The 17919-nt window shown below is 46.4% G+C and overlaps 2 protein-coding genes and 1 non-coding gene across 11 annotated transcripts in view; 2 read left to right on the plus strand and 1 right to left on the minus strand.

The window, feature by feature from the left end:
• Positions 1-16667, plus strand: part of LOC106831115 (low affinity immunoglobulin gamma Fc region receptor III) — a 29804-nt gene extending 13137 nt beyond the window's left edge. Inside the window, exons 2-7 of one of the 9 annotated variants that reach the window (XM_044757703.2) lie at positions 3448-3573; positions 4026-4046; positions 4382-4639; positions 6670-6924; positions 10641-10785; positions 15786-16667. In XM_044757703.2, coding sequence (XP_044613638.2) covers positions 3448-3573; positions 4026-4046; positions 4382-4639; positions 6670-6924; positions 10641-10765 — 785 coding nt within the window. In that variant the 3' untranslated portion in view covers positions 10766-10785; positions 15786-16667. Of the gene's footprint in view, positions 1-3447; positions 3574-4025; positions 4047-4381; positions 4640-6669; positions 6925-7046; positions 9796-10017; positions 10594-10640; positions 10996-15785 lie in introns of those variants that run through there. The other 8 variants (XM_044757701.2, XM_070497864.1, XM_044757700.2 and 5 more) reach the window with 8 other exon arrangements.
• On the minus strand, positions 11245-11315 carry TRNAG-GCC (transfer RNA glycine (anticodon GCC)). The gene has a single exon. It is a non-coding gene; the product is annotated as a tRNA-Gly (tRNA).
• HSPA6 (heat shock protein family A (Hsp70) member 6) lies at positions 11313-14300 on the plus strand. Its single transcript, XM_014841109.3, has one exon. The coding sequence runs from the start codon at positions 12025-12027 to the stop codon at positions 13954-13956; it is 1932 nt and encodes a 643-aa protein (XP_014696595.3). The 5' UTR covers positions 11313-12024; the 3' UTR covers positions 13957-14300.
• Positions 16668-17919: the final 1252 nt, after the last annotated feature.

Genomic DNA, 17919 nt, shown 5'->3' on the forward strand with positions numbered 1-17919 from the left:
TTATGTAGGTGAAAGGAAATACCTGCGTCCACCTGAAACAGCCCAGAGCCTTATGCTTACAATTTCAATGGGAGAAACTTTCAGTGGGAGAAAATGCTGTGAACGACAGGGTAATCTTCTGCTTGGCTTCCTGTCCTTTGTCCATGGCAAGTAGCAGCGCACTGCCATCTTCCCCAGGCTCTGGGTCCCTTCTTCTCCAGCAGGCTGCATTGCTGGTTGTAGGTAATCCCTGTATCTTTGGCTCCTGCTGGGGGCAAACTACTCCAATACCTTCCTCTTCCCATTGTTGTGTTATATATATATTTTTTGAGCTTTACTGAGATATAATTGTTATATAAAAAATGCACATATTTAATGTCTGCAATTGGATGAGTTTGGACATATGCATACACCCATGATACCGTCATCAGCATCAAGGTAATAAACATATCCATCACTTCCGAAAGTTTCCTTATGTCCCTTCCAGTGTTTCCTTGATGAGATTGGGACCATAAAGATTTTGACAATAAAGAATCAATCCTTCCAGAAAAACTCAAATGCTAATGTAGGGGCCTGGAATTGGCCACCCCAAGATATGTCTCTTTGGCATGAGGATTATTTGGGGCTTATTGCTTTTAATAAACTGCAGATAGGAAAGGAGGCTCTGAGGGGTGGAACTTGCTTGCCCTTTGTTAGGAGATATTTACATTGTAAAGGAAATCATCTGTAAAGGTGCCTCCCTCTCTGTACCAGGAAGAAGAGGGGGATGACTTTATCTCTAGAAACTCTTAATCAGTGCCAAAGGCAAGGACTTAAATCTGCATTTGTTTACTGTATTTCTGTGGTAATCTCCCAGGATTGACTCCCCCTCCACCCCCAACATCCTCCTTTGTCGTTAGCTGAAGATGATATTTAAGGTGGGGGCTTCAGCCATTTTGGCGAGTTGATTAGCTCGCCTGAGCCTCTCCCATGTATACATGTTATAAAGCTTTGTTTAATTTTCTCCTGCTATCCTGTCTCATGTGAATTTAATTCATTCTCTGGCCAGAAGAACCCAGAGAGGGTAGAGGAAATGTCTTCCTCCCCTACACTAAAAACCTAGGTAATGCTCATACATCTTTAGTTGAACATTTATTAGGTACCTGACAGTGTCCATTTTACAGATGAAGCTTTGAACATTTAAGTACCTTGTCCAAAATCTCATAGTCTGAGTTAAAAAGTATTTTTTTAAACCATGGTAAAAAGAAAAAACACATAACAACTAACCAGCTGTCTTAACAATTTTTAAGCGCACAGTTCAGGAGTGTTAAGTCCATTGACATTGCTGTCCAACTGGTCCTTACAATTTTTTATCTTGAAAAATTAAAACGTTGTAGCATTCAGCAACAACTCCCCATTTCCACCTCCCCAGCACTTGGCAGCCACCATTCTGTTTTCTGTTTCTGTCAGTTTGACTACCTTAGATACTTCACACACAGTATTTATGTTTTGGTGACTGGCTTATTTCACTTAGCATGATGTCCTCAGGGTCATCCATGTTGTAGCATGTGGCAGAATTTTTTTTAAGGCTGAGTAATATTCTATTCCTCGTGTGTATATACCATATTTTGTTCACCCATACATCTGTCGATGAACATGTGGGTGGCTTCTATCTGGTGGTGATTGTGAATAAAGCTGCAATGAACATGAATGTGCAAATATCTCATTCAGATCTTGCTTTGAATTCTTTTGGATGTAAACCCAGAAGTGAGGGGCCCGCCCAGTGAAACAGCGATTAAATTTGCACGTTTTGCTTCGAAGGCCTGGGGTTCGTGGTTTGCATCCCAGATGGGGACATTGCATCACTTGGCAAGCCATGCTGTGGCAGGTGTCCCACATATAAAGTAGAGGAAGATGGGCACAGATGTTAGCTCAGGGCCAATCTTCCTCAGCAAAAGGAGGAGGATTGGCAGCACATGTTAGCTCAAGGCTAATCTTCCTCAAAATAATAAAAAATAAATAAATAAGTAAACCCAGAAGTGGAATTGCTGAATCATGTGGCAATTCTATTTTTAAGTATTTCAGAAACCTCCATACTGATTTCCGTAACAGATGCACCATTTTACATTCCCAACAGCAGTGCACAAGGGTTCCAATTTCTCCACATCTTCGCTAATACTTGTTATTTTCTGGGTTCTTTTTTGTTTTGTTTTTTGTTTTTTCAAGGCAGCAGTCCTAATGAGTGTGAGGTGATACTTCATTGTGGTTTTGATTTGCGTTTCTTTAACAATCAGTGAGGTTCAGTATCTTTTCAGATGCTTGTTGGCTATTTGTATATCTTCTTTGGAGAAATGTCTATTTAAGTCTTTGCCCAATTTTTAAGCAGGTTATTTGTTTGGTTTGGTTGTGATTTTTTGTGAGGAGGATTGGCCCTGAGCTAACATCTGTTGCCAATCTTCCTGTTTTTGCTTGAGGAAGATTGCCCCTGAGCTAACATCTGTGCCAATCTTACTCTATTTTGTACGTGGGATGCTGCCAAAGCATGGCTTGATGAGTGGTGCCTAGGTCCATGCCCGAGATCCGAACCTGCAAACCGCAGGCCGCTAAGGCCGAGCACTCGAACTTAATCATTGTGCTACCTGGCCGGCCCCTGTTTGTTTTTGCTGTTGAATTGTAGAAGTTCGTTATATATTCAGGATATTATCCCCCTTATGAGATACATGATTTGCAAATATTTTCTCCCATGCCATGGGTTATCTTTTCACTCTGTTGACTGATATGCAGAAGTTTTTAAGGTTGATGTAGTTCCCTTTGCCTACTTTTGCTATAGTTGCCTCCAGAGTCTGAGTTTTAAGCAGGGTGACCATTTTATCATGTTGCTCATCCCAGCATATGACACAATCACCTGCACAGAACATACAGCATTTGACATTATTTTACGGCTTTCTTACCAAAATTATTTCTTGCACTTGAAAACTTTCTTTTGTGCTACAAGGGCCAGGGGTGAAGGGCAGGTGAAAGAAAAATAGTCCTGCCTGCAGGGTACTTAGAGACTTCCTTGGATCCAATGTTTCCTGCAGAAAACTGCTCCATTGTGTTGTGGTTTTACAAATGATTCTTATTGGTTGCAGAGTTAATGGGTCTCTTTATCTTGTCTGTATTGAAATTCATTTAAAACTTCCTGTCTACTGGCCAGAGAGGCAGCACAGGGAGTGTGGTCGGAAGGGACTGAACTGAGAACCCAAGACAAGGGCTCCATCGTCAGCTCTGTTTCCTGGTGTTTACCCTCATCAGTTTCCTCACCAGCACAAGCATCCCTGCCTAGGCTTTTCATAAGGACCAAACAAGGGGATACAAGAAAGAAAGATTTGTCTGTAAAGCTGACTCAGCTTCTCGTCTAATTTGTTACTGACTGATTAGCAGAAATGGAGTCTTGTGACTGATGAAGCTGAATGAGAGAATGTAACAATTTCCTTCCTCTTTTCTAAGTTCATCTCCCAAACGCCACTGGACTCAGGCCCAGTTCTGGGATGACTATGGAGATCCTGATGTTTCCAAATGTACATCCTGGTAACCTGTGGCTGCTTCAACCACTGCCCGTTTTGCTGCTGCTGGGTGAGTGAGGGTCATCGTGGAACAGGGCAGTTTCAGTCACTTCTGTGAGGGCGCCAGGGTTCAGTGTGATGAGGGGCAGCCCTGGGCCCTGGAAGCGGGGGACAGATTGAAAGGGGGTGAAAGAACCCTGAATTCTTACCATTCCACTGGTTCCTCAGATTGGAATTCAGAGGTACTTTCACAGTCCCTGGCCCACACATTCATGTTTCCCTTGTAGCCTTGTGGAGAGACAGGGCTGAGGTGAGGAGGACATGAGAAATGAGTACTCTTATAAGAGGACTGGAAACAGGCTGGAAACTGGAAACAACGTGACTAGAAATAGGCTCTGAGATGGGTCCTGGGAAGAAGGAGCTCAACATCACCTCCCTCTCCCTCTCTCCACACCCATCCTGCTACGTTCGCTCCCCTCATCCTTCCTGCTCTACACTGATCCATTCTCTTCTCTTTTATAGCTTCTGCAGACAGAGGAGCTGGTGAGTTTGCTCTTTGTTTCCTTGGGTTTGTGGTGTTATTGCCTCACAATGTGAGGCTCTATTTCCCATGTAGGGAAATGTCTGTTCCACCAAGAACCAGGCTTGGGTTCAGCAGGGGTGGTTCCCCCATTTTAGTGGGACCTGGGATTTGATTCTTGGTCAGATTCCCATTGGATCCACCAAAGATCTAAAGGGAATGAGGCTGCTGGAAGTACACAGGTCTTTAATTGGGTCTGCAGTAGGACTCTCTGGCCCCTGGTCTCCCCTGGGAACTCCTTTGGAATCTATGGTCCCTCCAAGGTTATTCCCATCCCTTTCTGCTCTCTGTCCCTCAGCAGGTCTCCCGAAGGCTGTGGTGAGCCTTGAGCCCCCATGGATCAAAGTGTTCCGGGAGGATTCTGTGACTCTGAAGTGCCAGGGGGCCCATACCTCTGAGGACCACCCCACTCAGTGGTTCCATAATGGGAGCTCCATCCCGACCCAGGTCCAGCCCAGCTACAGCTTTAAGGCCCAAAACAACGACAGTGGAGACTACAGGTGCCACACGGGCCAGACGAGCCTCAGTGACCCTGTGCATCTGGATGTGATTTCCGGTCAGTGGAGGAAGGTCTGGGAGGACAAGGAGAGATGAAATCTGTTGATGTGACAGACATTTTTAGGAAACGGGAGTGGCCTGTTTACTGGGAACCATCGCTGTGAGTTGTTTGAAGTAGTTCTTGCCCACTCATTTCCCTTTTCACCAACCCCCTTAGCTTGGTGTGTGTGGTCGGGGTGGAAGTTCCTAAGAGATTCCTCAGAACATGTTAGGCTGTTTGGCCTCAGTCCTAGTTGAGTAGGAAGGTTACTTGGCCTTAAACAAGCAGCCGGAGGTGAGAGAAGCAGAAGGAAATTTCTGCTCCATAAAACCATCCTACCCTCATGGCTGTGTGGTAAAACTTCGGAATTGAAACCAGACTGCAACCAGACTGCAAAGGTCCAAAGCTGAGATCATGCCTAGCAGGTAAGGAGGTCGTTCTGCCTAAGCTGCGGGAGACCAGAGGGAGCTATGGAATCTGGAAGATGAGGTCAGAGGGGAGGGGGCCGGAAAGGGGTCGAGCATGTGGCAGCTGGTAGTCTGGTATGATGACTTGAACTGATATTCCTGAAGGAGATGAGAATTCATTAGATGGGTTTAATTAAAGGAGTCTCATGATCTGACTTAGGCTTATGTAAATATCTGACAGTGTTCAGTTTAATAGACTCTGTAGGGAAATGCTCCTAGACACTGTATTACCCCCCTTCCAATGTCTGAAATATGAGCCATTTATATTGTAGTTGACTTCAGCTGCATCTTGGTGCATAAACCCTGAAGATGGTCACATGTGAGCTTTCAGTGTTTTAATTCTGTTTCACATCAGGAGGGTGATTTTCTGGTAGTCTTTTAAGGTCCTGTGCCAGAGATGCTGGTGGTGGAGTCACTTTCTGTTGATGGTGCTCAATGGAAAGGGAAACAAATATTGATTCAACCTCACAAATGTGACCAATGACATCACAGCCACCCAACTCTTCTATTGGTGCATTGCCACCTCAGAAACAGCTGGTTGTACTTCTGAGTCTTCCTACAAAAATGTAAAAGTATAAATTTAGCAAAACTTGGTTTTGAAAGGTCATTAGAGGAAAACCACCTCGTCCCATCCTCCATTGTGCAAAGAGATTAAGCCCGTGAGCCCTAGGAGCCCAGAGGGAAACGGTAGGGCCACAATCGGAATCCTGACTTCAGGTTTTTGTCTCACGCTGTCTCAACAACAGTACCTTGCCTTTCGTATACAGGATACTGTTTTCTTAAATGAGTTTTCATTTAAATAAGATGTAATAAATTCTAGTATTTCTTTTTATAATAAATAGAGTAATTTGATTTTCTTCTCTATTTGGTTTATTGAAACACTCTCTGTAGCCCTCCAAGGTAGCCACATTTCAGAATCTGATTCCTGTGCCCTCAGTGAAGGGAGGCCTTGGTTGGGAGTGGGACTCTTTGTAAGGAGGGAGGAAAAGTGATTTTAAGTTAAAAAGCTTTCTTTAATGCTCCTCTTGTTCAGAGTCACAACTGAATACTGAATTCGCAAGGTCACACATTTCCATTTTAATGTGGATGGAAGATTCCATTCAGGGTTGGTGAGGCATTATTAAAGCTCTGCTTCCTTGCTAATATGGTTAATGGCTGCTCACCTTCATTTTCCAAAACAGTTCAAAAGTTGGTAATCCCCAGCCCACCAATGCTGTATCCACGGAAACTGAAGGTTTCAGATCCTGTTCAGCAACCTCTACAGTTACTGAAATGCACTCATTTCCTTATCCTGTACAGTGTTTTTAATTCCTCAAAATCACCCCACACCCCTGGGCCAGGGAGTCGGGTTTCTACTATGCATCTTTGGAACTTGTGAAAACGTCTATCCTTCAGAGGTCCCACAGATAATACCATATCTTCCCGGTAAGAGAGTGCTCACACTTGCCATGAAGCATCTTTAGTTCCTCTGCTCGACATCTTTTCAAATTCTGTGAGTGGGTAATGTCGCCCCACACATGAGGCTCCAAGGGCCTTGGTATCCAGCCTTAGAACTTTTCCTTCCCATATTGTGTCTTTCAGACTGGTTGCTGCTCCAGACCCCTCGCCTGGTGTTCCAAGAGGGGGAGCCCATCCACCTGAGGTGCCACAGCTGGAGAAGCAAGCCTCTCTACAAGGTCGTATTTTTCCAGAATGGAAAATCCAAGAAGTTTTCCGCTGTGAATTCCAGCTACTCCATTCCACAGGCAAATCTCAGCCACAGTGGCGTGTACCACTGCACAGGAGTTATAGGGCAGATGCCGCACTCGTCACAGCCTGTGAACATCACTGTCCAAGGTGAGAACCAAGTCTGTTCTAGGAGCTTCAGGCCCTGGAAGGATGGGTAGGGAGAGGATCACTGATCTTTTCTGAACTTCAGTACCTGCTTTCTCCTGAGTGGGCCTCTTTCATGTCAACAGGAACCCTAAAAGTCCTAGCTGGACCTGATGGCTGTGTGGCAGTCCAGCTCTGTTCCAGGTCATTCCTCAGGGATTATAGAAACAGGTGTGATTCACCTGAAGTTTTAACTTTCAGGGGACAGAAGCCACCTTTTCATGCCCCCAAATCCATCCACCAGACAAAACCACCCTCCCTGTTCCCACCTCATTCAAACCACTCCACTTTGCCATATGGCCCTCTTGTCTCTAGGATTCTGAGGCTTCTTGTGCCTCCCTACTCACCCTCTCAGCCTAGGCTCCCATCTAAGCTCTGGGCATCCATGTTGGCATGAGGATCTCTCTCCACAAGCAAAGAACTAGGCTTCTGTCTGCTCCTGAGAAACTGTGTGTTGTGAAATCCATGATGCCCTTCTGGAGTCATCACAAGCTATAGTCTTGGTCAGTGAATGCTACCCAGTCCTGGGCTCAGAGGAGGTGGCAAGTGACAATGTGTTGATGTGGTCTGTGGGCTCCCCAGATCAATATTTCCCAAAATAAACTCCTTGAGAGGCTTTTCAGAATGAACGATTGTGTGGTCCATAATGCAGAACATGCTGCGTACTCTGTTCCTCACCATTTATATTCATAATGCAAGTTAAAAACTTCAAGAAGTCCTATTATAAAGAAAACATTTAAAGTAAGTTTTATAAGGCATTTACCAACCGTAGGTTACCACGAAACCTTTTACCTGTATAACTTCTATTAATGTCCCTCAGAACACATGCAAGGTCACCCTTTGGGAAATGCTGATCCAGAGAGCTTTATTTGGGAAGGCTAGACATGAAGAGATCCTATGAGACTTCCTGGGCTCCTGTCTGCTCTTGGCCTTGGCCTTAGCCCCTGACTTGGGTGACTTCACAAAGGCTCCCCAACAGGGACCTGACTGTTTATTCCAAATTTCTGCCTTAACAACTGGCAATCTTCTCATCCCTCTGCCCCTCTTATTAGGCCCGGCGACTGTATTCTTCTTTCTACATTGGTTTCAAATCGCTTTCTGCCTGGTGATGGGACTCCTGTTTGCAGTGGATACAGGGCTGTATGTTTCTGTGCAGAGAGACCTTCCAAGATCAGTGGGAGATGGGCAGAACTGCCAAGTGAGATGGAGCCAGAGCCCTGAAAACAAATGAGGTCTGGGCCAAGGAGACTCCAACCACCCTTGTGACCTGTGATCTTCAGAGCTAAATGCCAACAAGCCCCACTGTCGCTGAGCTCCTGAAGGTCAAGGCACAGTCACAGCCCACCTAGCTCGACAAGGACTCACAGCAAATGTGTTTTCATAGCCTCTAGGAAGAGGCTCCTCAAATCTAGAAAAACTCAGTAAATCCTGCCTCTCCTTTCAATCAATACAGCCATCTGAGCGCTTCTCAGGACTGTGCTACCAGCACCTCGGTCCAATCCACCATCATGTCTCACTTGGGTTACTGCAGTAGCTTCCTGACGGGTCTCCCTACACTCACCCTGCCACCCTACAGTCGATTCTCACCACAACAGCCAAAGTGATCTTTTAAAAATGTGTGTTTTCTCTTTTTTAAAATGTTATTTATTTTATTTTTTTGAGGAAGATTAGCCGTGAGCCAACTACTACCAGTCCTCTTTTTGCTGAGAAAACCTGGCCCTAAGCTAACATCCATGCCCATCTTCCTCTACTTTACATGTGGGACATCTGCCACAGCATGGTGTGCCAAGCGGTGCCATTGTCCGCACCTGGGATCCAAACCGGCAAACCCCGGGCCGTCGAAGCAGAACGTGGGAAGTTAACTGCTGCGACACTGCGCCCACCCCTGTGTGTTGTCTCTTTCACTTCTTTGCTTAAAGCCATGCCAGAGCTCCCCCTTGCCTTTAAGAGGAAAGCTAAAGCCCTTGGAACCTTCTACTAGGCGCTACATGATCTTGCTCCTCACTGCCTCTCTGACCTCATCTCCTGCTCTTCCTTGCTTCCTTGAACACACCAATTCTACTTCTGCCTAGGGCTTATATTATTTCCTGTTTCGGGAAGGTTCTTTCTTACCGATATCCACATCAGACTTCATTATGATCTCTCCTCAAATGTCACCTTATCCATGAGGGCTCCTTGATCCTTCAATATAACCCCACTCTCCCACCATCCCCTAATCCCTTTGTTTAATTAACAATTATTTAAGAAACAATCTCTTGTGTAGTTGTTTATTGTGTATCTCCTCCTCCCATGAGAATGTGAGCTGCGGGAGAGCAGGGCCTGTGTCTATTTTGTTCACTACCATATTCCTGAGTCTGGGTCAGTGTCTGGCACGTGATAAAGCAGTCAATAAATATTTGTGGAATGAAGAAATTCTTCAGCATTTGAAATCAGAGTATTGTAAACCTAGAAAGTCCTTGGAAATGACATAGTCCAATCTCCTCATTTTAAAATTGAGTCAGCTGAGGCCCAGATGGTTGAAATGACTTGTTCAAGGACAGACAGGTAGTTGGTGTCACAGACCACCATATATATGGTTTTGAGTGATACTATACGTCTTGTTCTGCAGCTTGCTTTTTGTACTCAGTCTTGGGTCATGAGCATCCGTCCACTTCACAATGTCTATTGAAGTCATCACTTTAATATCTGTTCTACTTTTAAAGATACTCAAACTGAGTTCCTAAACATAAATGGATATATTGAAGCATGTTGTAAAGTTAGCACTGCATACATAAGCTCCTCTACACTCCAACCTCTCTGAACTAAAAAGTAAAGAAGTGAACGAGATTGGAAGAATGCCTGTGTGATGCTGTGGTTAATGTGCGGGTGCGGAGGTGCTTACTTTAGGGCTTTTCCTGGAACTCTCGGGGCTGGGTGGGTAGGTGGGGTTTTGAGGCTGCTGAGGGCTGGGAGAAAAGGTTGGAGGAGCTTGGACAAGGCAGTCCCTGAACAGAGCAGGGCACAGACCCGCGGCCAGACCACCTTTTCCCTTCTGAGGGGAGGACCCTTCTCTTGCAGGTCCTTGGACAAAATGTCTGGACTCTGACATCCAGGCCTGGCTGGCCTAGACTGTGAGAGTGAATGAATTGCAAGCTGGCAGCTTCTCTTGTTCCTGGAGTTATGAAAGAGCATAGGTTCCTTCTTTTTGAGGATGGTTTCATTTTCCACTCTGGAAGTCATTCATCACACTCTTCTTCAAACATTCCCTTTTTTCCTGGGCTGATCACCTTCCAGTATAGCTGATCTCTGTAGCAGAAGACTTTGCCAGCTCTTTGTCAGTGGTACACTGGGAGAGGGTTGACCAAGAAACCCAGTGCAGAAGGGGGCCTGACCTCTGCATCCTCACCCCCTCCTCCCTCTTCAAAGGCCCGGGAACTTTCCAATGGATGCTGAGCCATTTGGGGAGAAAAGAGCCACTATGGAGCATGGGTTTTTAGTTTCGTTTTTTAAAAATTAGTTCCCCTTGAATCAGACAAATAACGATATCTTACAAAAAATACACTACTAAAGTTCACCATTAGAAAATATCACGTTCCCGTTAGATCACGTCCTCGTTAGCACAGTGGAAGCCCGGCCTGTTAGGAGGGAGACAGGAGCTTACAGAGACCTTTTGCTTCTCTTTCCTCCATTTCCACCTTCAGGTCTCTGGAAAGGCTCCTCCTCCTGGCTTCTCAGTAGAAGTCCACGCCCAGTAGAAACACGAGAAAGCTCAAATAGGATGTTCTGGATTAAAGAAACTGAGACACGGGGAAGACCCAATTTGTAAGGCCACAGGACTGACAGGAGGTAGGTGGCTTCGCCAATCAGTGAACTCACTCGCCCTCTGGCTTTCAGGGCATAGGATGGACTGCGGCGTGCAGGAATTTATTCCCCACCTGACTAGTGGCTTCAGAGAAAAATGCACACGGCGCCTTCCGACCTGCCTCTGGGTTCGATGCTTCTCAGGGATACGAGTGTCAGGGACGGGTCTCGACAATAAAGGGATATTTCACCACAGTTCATCTGCAGCCTCCTTCCCCAAGTACCAAGTTCTCTCTAGGGTGGGTGGGGACGAGGTCATCCCGGAGTCAGGGTGCCACGGCGCCAGGTCTCTGCTCCCTTCAAGAAGCCCACTTTGTAAAGCAGAAGTAACCTAATCAAAAGAACCCAGTCTTCAGCTAAGTGGTTTCGTTTATTTATTGTCATAAATGCTATAATAGAAAAACACACACACGTAGAATAACGGGTCAGAGGAAAACGTTCATCTGCATTGGCCGGGAATCGAACCCGGGCCTCCCGCGTGGCAGGCGAGAATTCTACCACTGAACCACCAATGCCGGTACGGAAATTTTCTCTACAACGTGTCTCTTAACCTTACTGCTGTCTCTAGCTCCATTTCCCCAACTAGAATCAGGCGACCCATCTGTCACAAATTCGAAAATACTGCCTTTAAGTCTCAAGACAAGAAAATGTCGACTTTAAAAAAATAACTAAACTCCTGGCTTTGAGGCCGTGGCTCTATCCGCATGGTAACATACTTTCAGCTTTTCTTGAGCCGCTGAACTCAGACCGGCCGTCTTCCGCCAACCAGGGCGAGAATTGGTTCTCTTGGGAAGTTACTGCTTTAACCGGCTTCTGCCACAACCGATCGCCCCTAGAACCAGCCAGGAGACGCTGGAACCTTCGCAGCTCTGCGTCAGAGCAGGGTGGGCCCGGCGTAGCCAAGTCCGAACCTTCTCCGGGAGCCGGCGCGGCGCCCCCTGGCTGCGTCAGCCCGCGCGGGCGGGGCCGGGCGGCTCTGGGCTCCTCGCGAAAGCGCCGGAAGGTTCGCGGCGGCGGGGGCGGAGGGAGGCGGGTCCCCTGCAACTGTATAAAGAGCTCGTGGAAGCGAAGCCGAGCAGATCCGAGCTGGGCTGGCGGCACAGGAGCCGAGAGAAGGGCAGCACGGCTGAGCGCACCCAGACGGCTGAGCAGCACCAAGCGCCGCAGGCTCGTGCATCCGACTCCATATCCGACTCGTCCCCAGGAGCGCGAGAAGCCACAGCCATGTCGACCCCGAGGGAAGTGGCGATAGGCATCGACCTGGGCACCACGTACTCCTGCGTGGGCGTGTTCCAGCACGGCCGCGTGGAGATTCTCGCCAACGACCAGGGCAACCGCACCACGCCCAGCTACGTGGCCTTCACCGACACCGAGCGGCTGGTCGGAGATGCGGCCAAGAGTCAGGCGGCCCTGAACCCGCACAACACCGTGTTCGACGCCAAGCGGCTGATCGGGCGCAAGTTTGCGGACGCGACTGTGCAGGCGGACATGAAGCACTGGCCCTTCCAGGTGGTGAGTGACGGCGGCAAGCCCAAGGTGCGCGTGTCCTACCGCGGGGAGGACAAGGCGTTCTACCCCGAGGAGATCTCGTCCATGGTGCTGAGCAAGATGAAGGAGACGGCCGAGGCGTACCTGGGCCAGCCGGTGAGGCACGCTGTGATCACGGTGCCCGCCTACTTCAACGACTCGCAGCGCCAGGCGACCAAAGACGCGGGTGCCATCGCGGGGCTCAACGTGCTGAGGATCATCAACGAGCCCACAGCGGCCGCCATCGCCTATGGGCTGGACCAGAGGAGCGCCGGAGAACGCAACGTGCTCATTTTCGACCTGGGTGGGGGCACCTTCGACGTGTCAGTCCTCACTATTGACGCAGGTGTCTTCGAGGTGAAGGCCACAGCTGGAGACACTCACTTGGGTGGAGAGGATTTTGACAACCGACTGGTGAGCCACTTTATGGAGGAGTTCCGACGGAAGCACGGGAAGGACCTGAGCGGGAACAAGCGGGCCCTGCGCAGGCTTCGCACAGCCTGTGAGCGCGCCAAGCGCACCTTGTCCTCCAGCACCCAGGCCACTCTGGAGATCGATTCCCTGTTTGAGGGCATGGACTTCTACACGTCCATCACTCGAGCCCGGTTTGAGGAATTGTGCTCAGACCTCTTCCGCAGCACCTTGGAGCCAGTGGAGAAGGCCCTGCAGGATGCCAAACTGGACAAGGCCCACATCCATGACATTGTCCTAGTGGGCGGCTCTACCCGCATTCCCAAGGTGCAGAAGCTGCTGCAGGACTTCTTCAATGGCAGGGAGCTGAACAAGAGCATCAACCCGGATGAGGCTGTGGCCTATGGGGCTGCTGTGCAGGCAGCAGTGTTGATGGGGGACAAATGTGAGAAAGTGCAAGATCTCCTGCTGCTGGATGTGGCTCCCTTGTCCTTGGGGCTGGAGACAGCAGGTGGAGTGATGACCACGTTGATCCAGAGGAATGCCACCATCCCTACCAAGCAGACCCAGACTTTCACCACCTACTCAGACAACCAATCTGGGGTCCTGATCCAGGTGTATGAAGGTGAGAGGGCCATGACCAGGGACAACAATCTGCTGGGGCGCTTTGAGCTCAGTGGCATCCCTCCTGCCCCACGTGGAGTCCCCAAGATCGAGGTGACCTTTGACATCGATGCCAATGGCATCCTGAGTGTGATGGCCACTGACAGGAGCACAGGCAAGGCCAACAAGATCACCATCACCAATGACAAGGGCCGGCTGAGCAAGGAAGAGGTGGAGAGGATGGTGCGTGAGGCTGAGCAGTACAAGGCTGAGGATGAGGCCCAGAGGGACAGAGTAGCTGCCAAAAACTCTCTGGAGGCCCACGTCTTCCATGTGAAGAGCTCCTTGCAAGAGGAAAGCCTTAGGGACAAGATTCCTGAAGAGGACAGGTGCAAAATACACGACAAATGTCAGGAAGTCCTTGCCTGGCTGGAGCGCAATCAGTTGGCAGAGAAGGAGGAGTATGAGCATCAGAAGAGGGAACTGGAGCAAATCTGCCGCCCCATCTTCTCCAGGCTCTATGGGGGGCCTGGTGTCCCTGGGGGTAGCAGTTGTGGAGCTCAAGCCCGCCAGGGAGCCCCCAGTACTGGCCCGGTCATTGAGGAGGTCGATTGAATGGCCCCTCCTGACAAGTCAGCTATGACTGTAAGGGTTGGGCTTGTGGCCCTCTAGACTTTTGTGATCCAGCCCTGTAACTTCAGAAATGAGAGTGGAGGGGAATTCCCCCCCCCCCCAACATGGAGCTTTCTTCCCAGTATGTTTTATAACTGAGGTCTTTGTCATTTGACTTTTTTAAAAAATCATCTTCTCCCACGTTAAACAAGCAGAACTAATTACTGTTCACATTTGTGTGGCATGTTAACATTTTTATTACCTACATTTTATGTATTTTGTTACTTGCATGTATGGATTTTGTTGTGTGAAATATAGTTATAGATCTAAATAAACTTTTTAAACTACTTGTTAGTTTTCATTCCAACCAATTAAGTACATGAAGAGGTAAGGCTGTCAGAAGGAGAAAATCTTGGTGGGTGCTGAAGGAGGGATGTGAAGGAAATTCATAAGGCTGTGTGAGATTTCTATGGGGGAAAACAGGATAAGGGGAAGAGTTTGAGGCAGGCACATTGAGACAGGACCAAAGTGTGGGGGCTGATGGGAGAGAACTGTGACCTGTGCTGGGAGAGGGAGGGGGGAGGTGAGTTGGAAAAGCAGAGAATCGAGGGAAACTTAAGTCCTAGCAAGGTTCCCGTGTGTGACCCTAAGATTCAAATTCTGTTTGGGGAGCCTAGTTTAGTCTGTCTGTCTATGCGCTCTAATACACTGACAAATAGTTTATATGCTGTTCTTTTAGAGATCAGACCCCAAGTCCTGGCTCTGGAAAATAATACCTGTTAGACTAAGGCAGTAGGTCTAGTGATGTGATTGAAGTTACTTATCCATGTGCGAGAAATAGCACGGTCCCATCCAGTTTCTGCTGATAGGCCCTAGGATAATAACAATAATAGCAACCATATAAGATAATGTCTATAGTGTAACCAAACTGCTTAGGTTTTCAACTCTGCTACTTTATATACAGTGTAAGTTGAACTCTCCGAGCTTCTATTTCCCCTTCCATATAGTGAGGAGGATGATGATAATAGTACCTATTTCAAGATTGGTTTGAGGGTTCAGTTAATTAATATATGTAAGAGGTGAAGGAGAATGTCAGGCATATAGTAGATGAGCGACAAATGTTAGTTATTAGCAATTATTATTAGTTGATTGTCAACTATGTACCAGGTACTTGACATACCCAATCTTAATTTAATCCTCACAACAACACCACAGGTATAATCCCCTTTTTGAAGATGGGGATTCAGAGGTTCAAAGAGGTTAAGCAGTTTACTCAAAGTCACATAGCTATTAAGTGTGTATGTATGTGTCGCGGGGAGGGCAGGGTTGGAATTAAGAACTCTGTCCTGCCTGATTCTAGAACCTGTGCATTGTCACCTCACAAACAGGCCATAACTCCAGTTATTACCAGATCTTTCCCAAGCTTTTGTGAAACTGGACATATTAAAACTTTAGAACACAGTTGGACACAGAGCCCTGAGACAAAAAGTGTGTATTTCATTTATTCATTAAGTGAATATGTGTTTTTTGTAGCAAGTGACTGACTGGGGAAACATCCTCAGGCTCAACTTTACTGCCAGTTAAGTAAATGACATATAAGAGCAAGGATGAACTTGTGTGAATTAGTTCCCAGTCAACCTAATCCACGCTCTATCTCTCCTTTGAGCAATGGATGACTTATTTTTATCTCAGAAATGAAGGTAGGCTTGACTAGAACAATGCTACATTACATTTAGCTAAGGGGAATCTCTTGCAGGTGGAGAGGAGGTTGCAGTAATGACGTACTTGTCCCCTGGTTGTGATTTCATATTTTTAATGCTCTTTTTCTGCAGCTGGCCTAAGTCCAATGCAACCTGGCTTCACAATGAAGGAACCTGCAAAAAGAGATGGCATCATATACACATTCTGTATTACGCTTTCCCTTTCTTGAATTTCCTCCCAACTTCCAACATTGACCACCCCAACCTGTTTGTACTTCTCAAAAGGAATGATGGTACTCACAGGGTTTAGATAATTTCTTAGCATTTCACAACACATGTCTTTCTCTCTCTCTCTCTCTCCTTAAAAACACATACAGAGTGAAAGAAGGAAAACTTTATTGTGCTTAGTTGTGAAAACATTTCCAATCCTGTCATTTGGGTGGTATCTATTTTTCTATAGACGATTTAAACAAAGTAACCATTTACTTTTAAATGACTGTTGTTGATTGTTTAGTTTCTTTGGGGACTGTTTGCTGTATAACAGACATCTCACTATCCTTATGTTGTATATAGTCTCAGTTTGATTATTGTAATCACAACTATGTCACCTAGTTTCTCCCCCTCCCCAAACTAGAACAAATTAAGTGAAAATACATGCCCGTTAGTAAAAAATCAAATCTTGCTACAAACCTTCTAATGAAAAAAACAGCAGTTTCTTAGCCCACTCCCAATTCCTACTCCTCACAGGCAATCACTTTCACTTTTTTTTTTTTTTTTTAAAGCTCTTTTTGTGGAGCTGGCCCCGTGGCCGAGTGGTTAAGTTTGCGTGCTCCGCTGCAGGTGGTCCAGTGTTTCATTAGTTCGAATCCTGGGCGCGGACATGGCACTGCTCATCAAACCACGCTGAGGCAGCATCCCACATGCCACAACTAGAAGGATCCACAACAAAGAATATACAACTATGTACTGGGGGGCTTTGGGGAGAAAAAGGGGGAAAAATAAAAAAGCCCTTTTTGTTTTGCAGCAATTTTTGGTTGACAGAAGAGTTGTTAAGATACTACCAAAAGTTACCATATATCTTTCACCCAGCTTCCCTTGATGTTAAGATCTAACATGGCACGCTTATCAAACCTGAGAAACTGACACTGGTACAAAACAATTAACTAAACTGTAGACTTTATTCAGATTCCAAATTTTTCTATGAATGCCTTTTTACTGTTTCAGAAGCTAATCCAAGATATCAGATTGCAGTTAGTTATCATGTCTTCCCCACAATCTGTGAGAGTTTCTCTATCTGCCATTGTTTTTCATGACCTTGACATTCTGAAGTGTACTGGCCAGGTATTTGATAGATTGTCCCTCAGTTTGCATTTGTCCCTCAGTTTGCATTTGTCTGATGTTTTTTCATGATTAGATTGAGGTTTTTGGGAAGAATACCACAGAGTGAGGTGCCCATCTCATCACATATCGGGGTGTATGTGAAATCAACATGACTAATTACTGGTGATGTTAACCTTGATCGCATGGTTAAGGTTCAACTTTATTTTTTTACATGTCTTTCTTATGAATGCACTATCATTGTCTTTAGTTTAGACATAGTTTTTAATTTAACTTTTTATCCTCTGTTCTAAGCACACTGTCTGACATATTGTAAGGGCTCAAATGATACTGAGTAAAAGGTGGCCTAGTCAGACGCAAGGGAAAGGGTATTCCAAGTTAAAGATCAACCATGCAAAGGCACCTAAGTTAGATAAGACCAGTGTTTCTCATACTATAATATGCATGTGAATCACCTGAGGATCTTATAAAACTCAGATTTGGTAGATCTGAGATTTGGCCTGAGATCAGCATTTCTAATAAGCTCCTAGGTTGTCTCACTTAATCCTCACAACAATTCTATCTCCATTTTACTACAAGCAAACTAAGGCTTGGAAAAGTCAAATGCATTTCCCAACATCATAGTCTAGTAAATACCAAAGAATGCACACTGTCTGGCAAACTTTCATTAGTCAACCTAAAGTTCCTTCCATCCTCACATTTATGAACCTCTCACAACAACCTCCTTGGCTGGACAGTTCTTCCTTTTTCCCAAAAGGACAAGATTTTTCCATAACCAGGTCGTCCCAAGTCAGAAAGTGCTTATTTGCAATCTTCAGGAAAAAGGAGTTCTTGTAACAACAAACTCCATGAGTTTATCTTTCTTCTCTATTACTTTCCCTCCGTTTGGTCTGTTGATTTCTTTTCCTGGTTTTTGGTGACACAGCAA

Source organism: Equus asinus, chromosome 25 (assembly GCF_041296235.1).
Source record: "Equus asinus isolate D_3611 breed Donkey chromosome 25, EquAss-T2T_v2, whole genome shotgun sequence".
Lineage (NCBI taxonomy): Eukaryota > Metazoa > Chordata > Mammalia > Perissodactyla > Equidae > Equus > Equus asinus.

Bases quoted from the DNA above. Each gene is read 5' to 3' on its own strand.
- HSPA6 (XM_014841109.3), top strand. From the start codon at position 12,025: ATGTCGACCCCGAGGGAAGTGGCGATAGGCATCGACCTGGGCACCACG.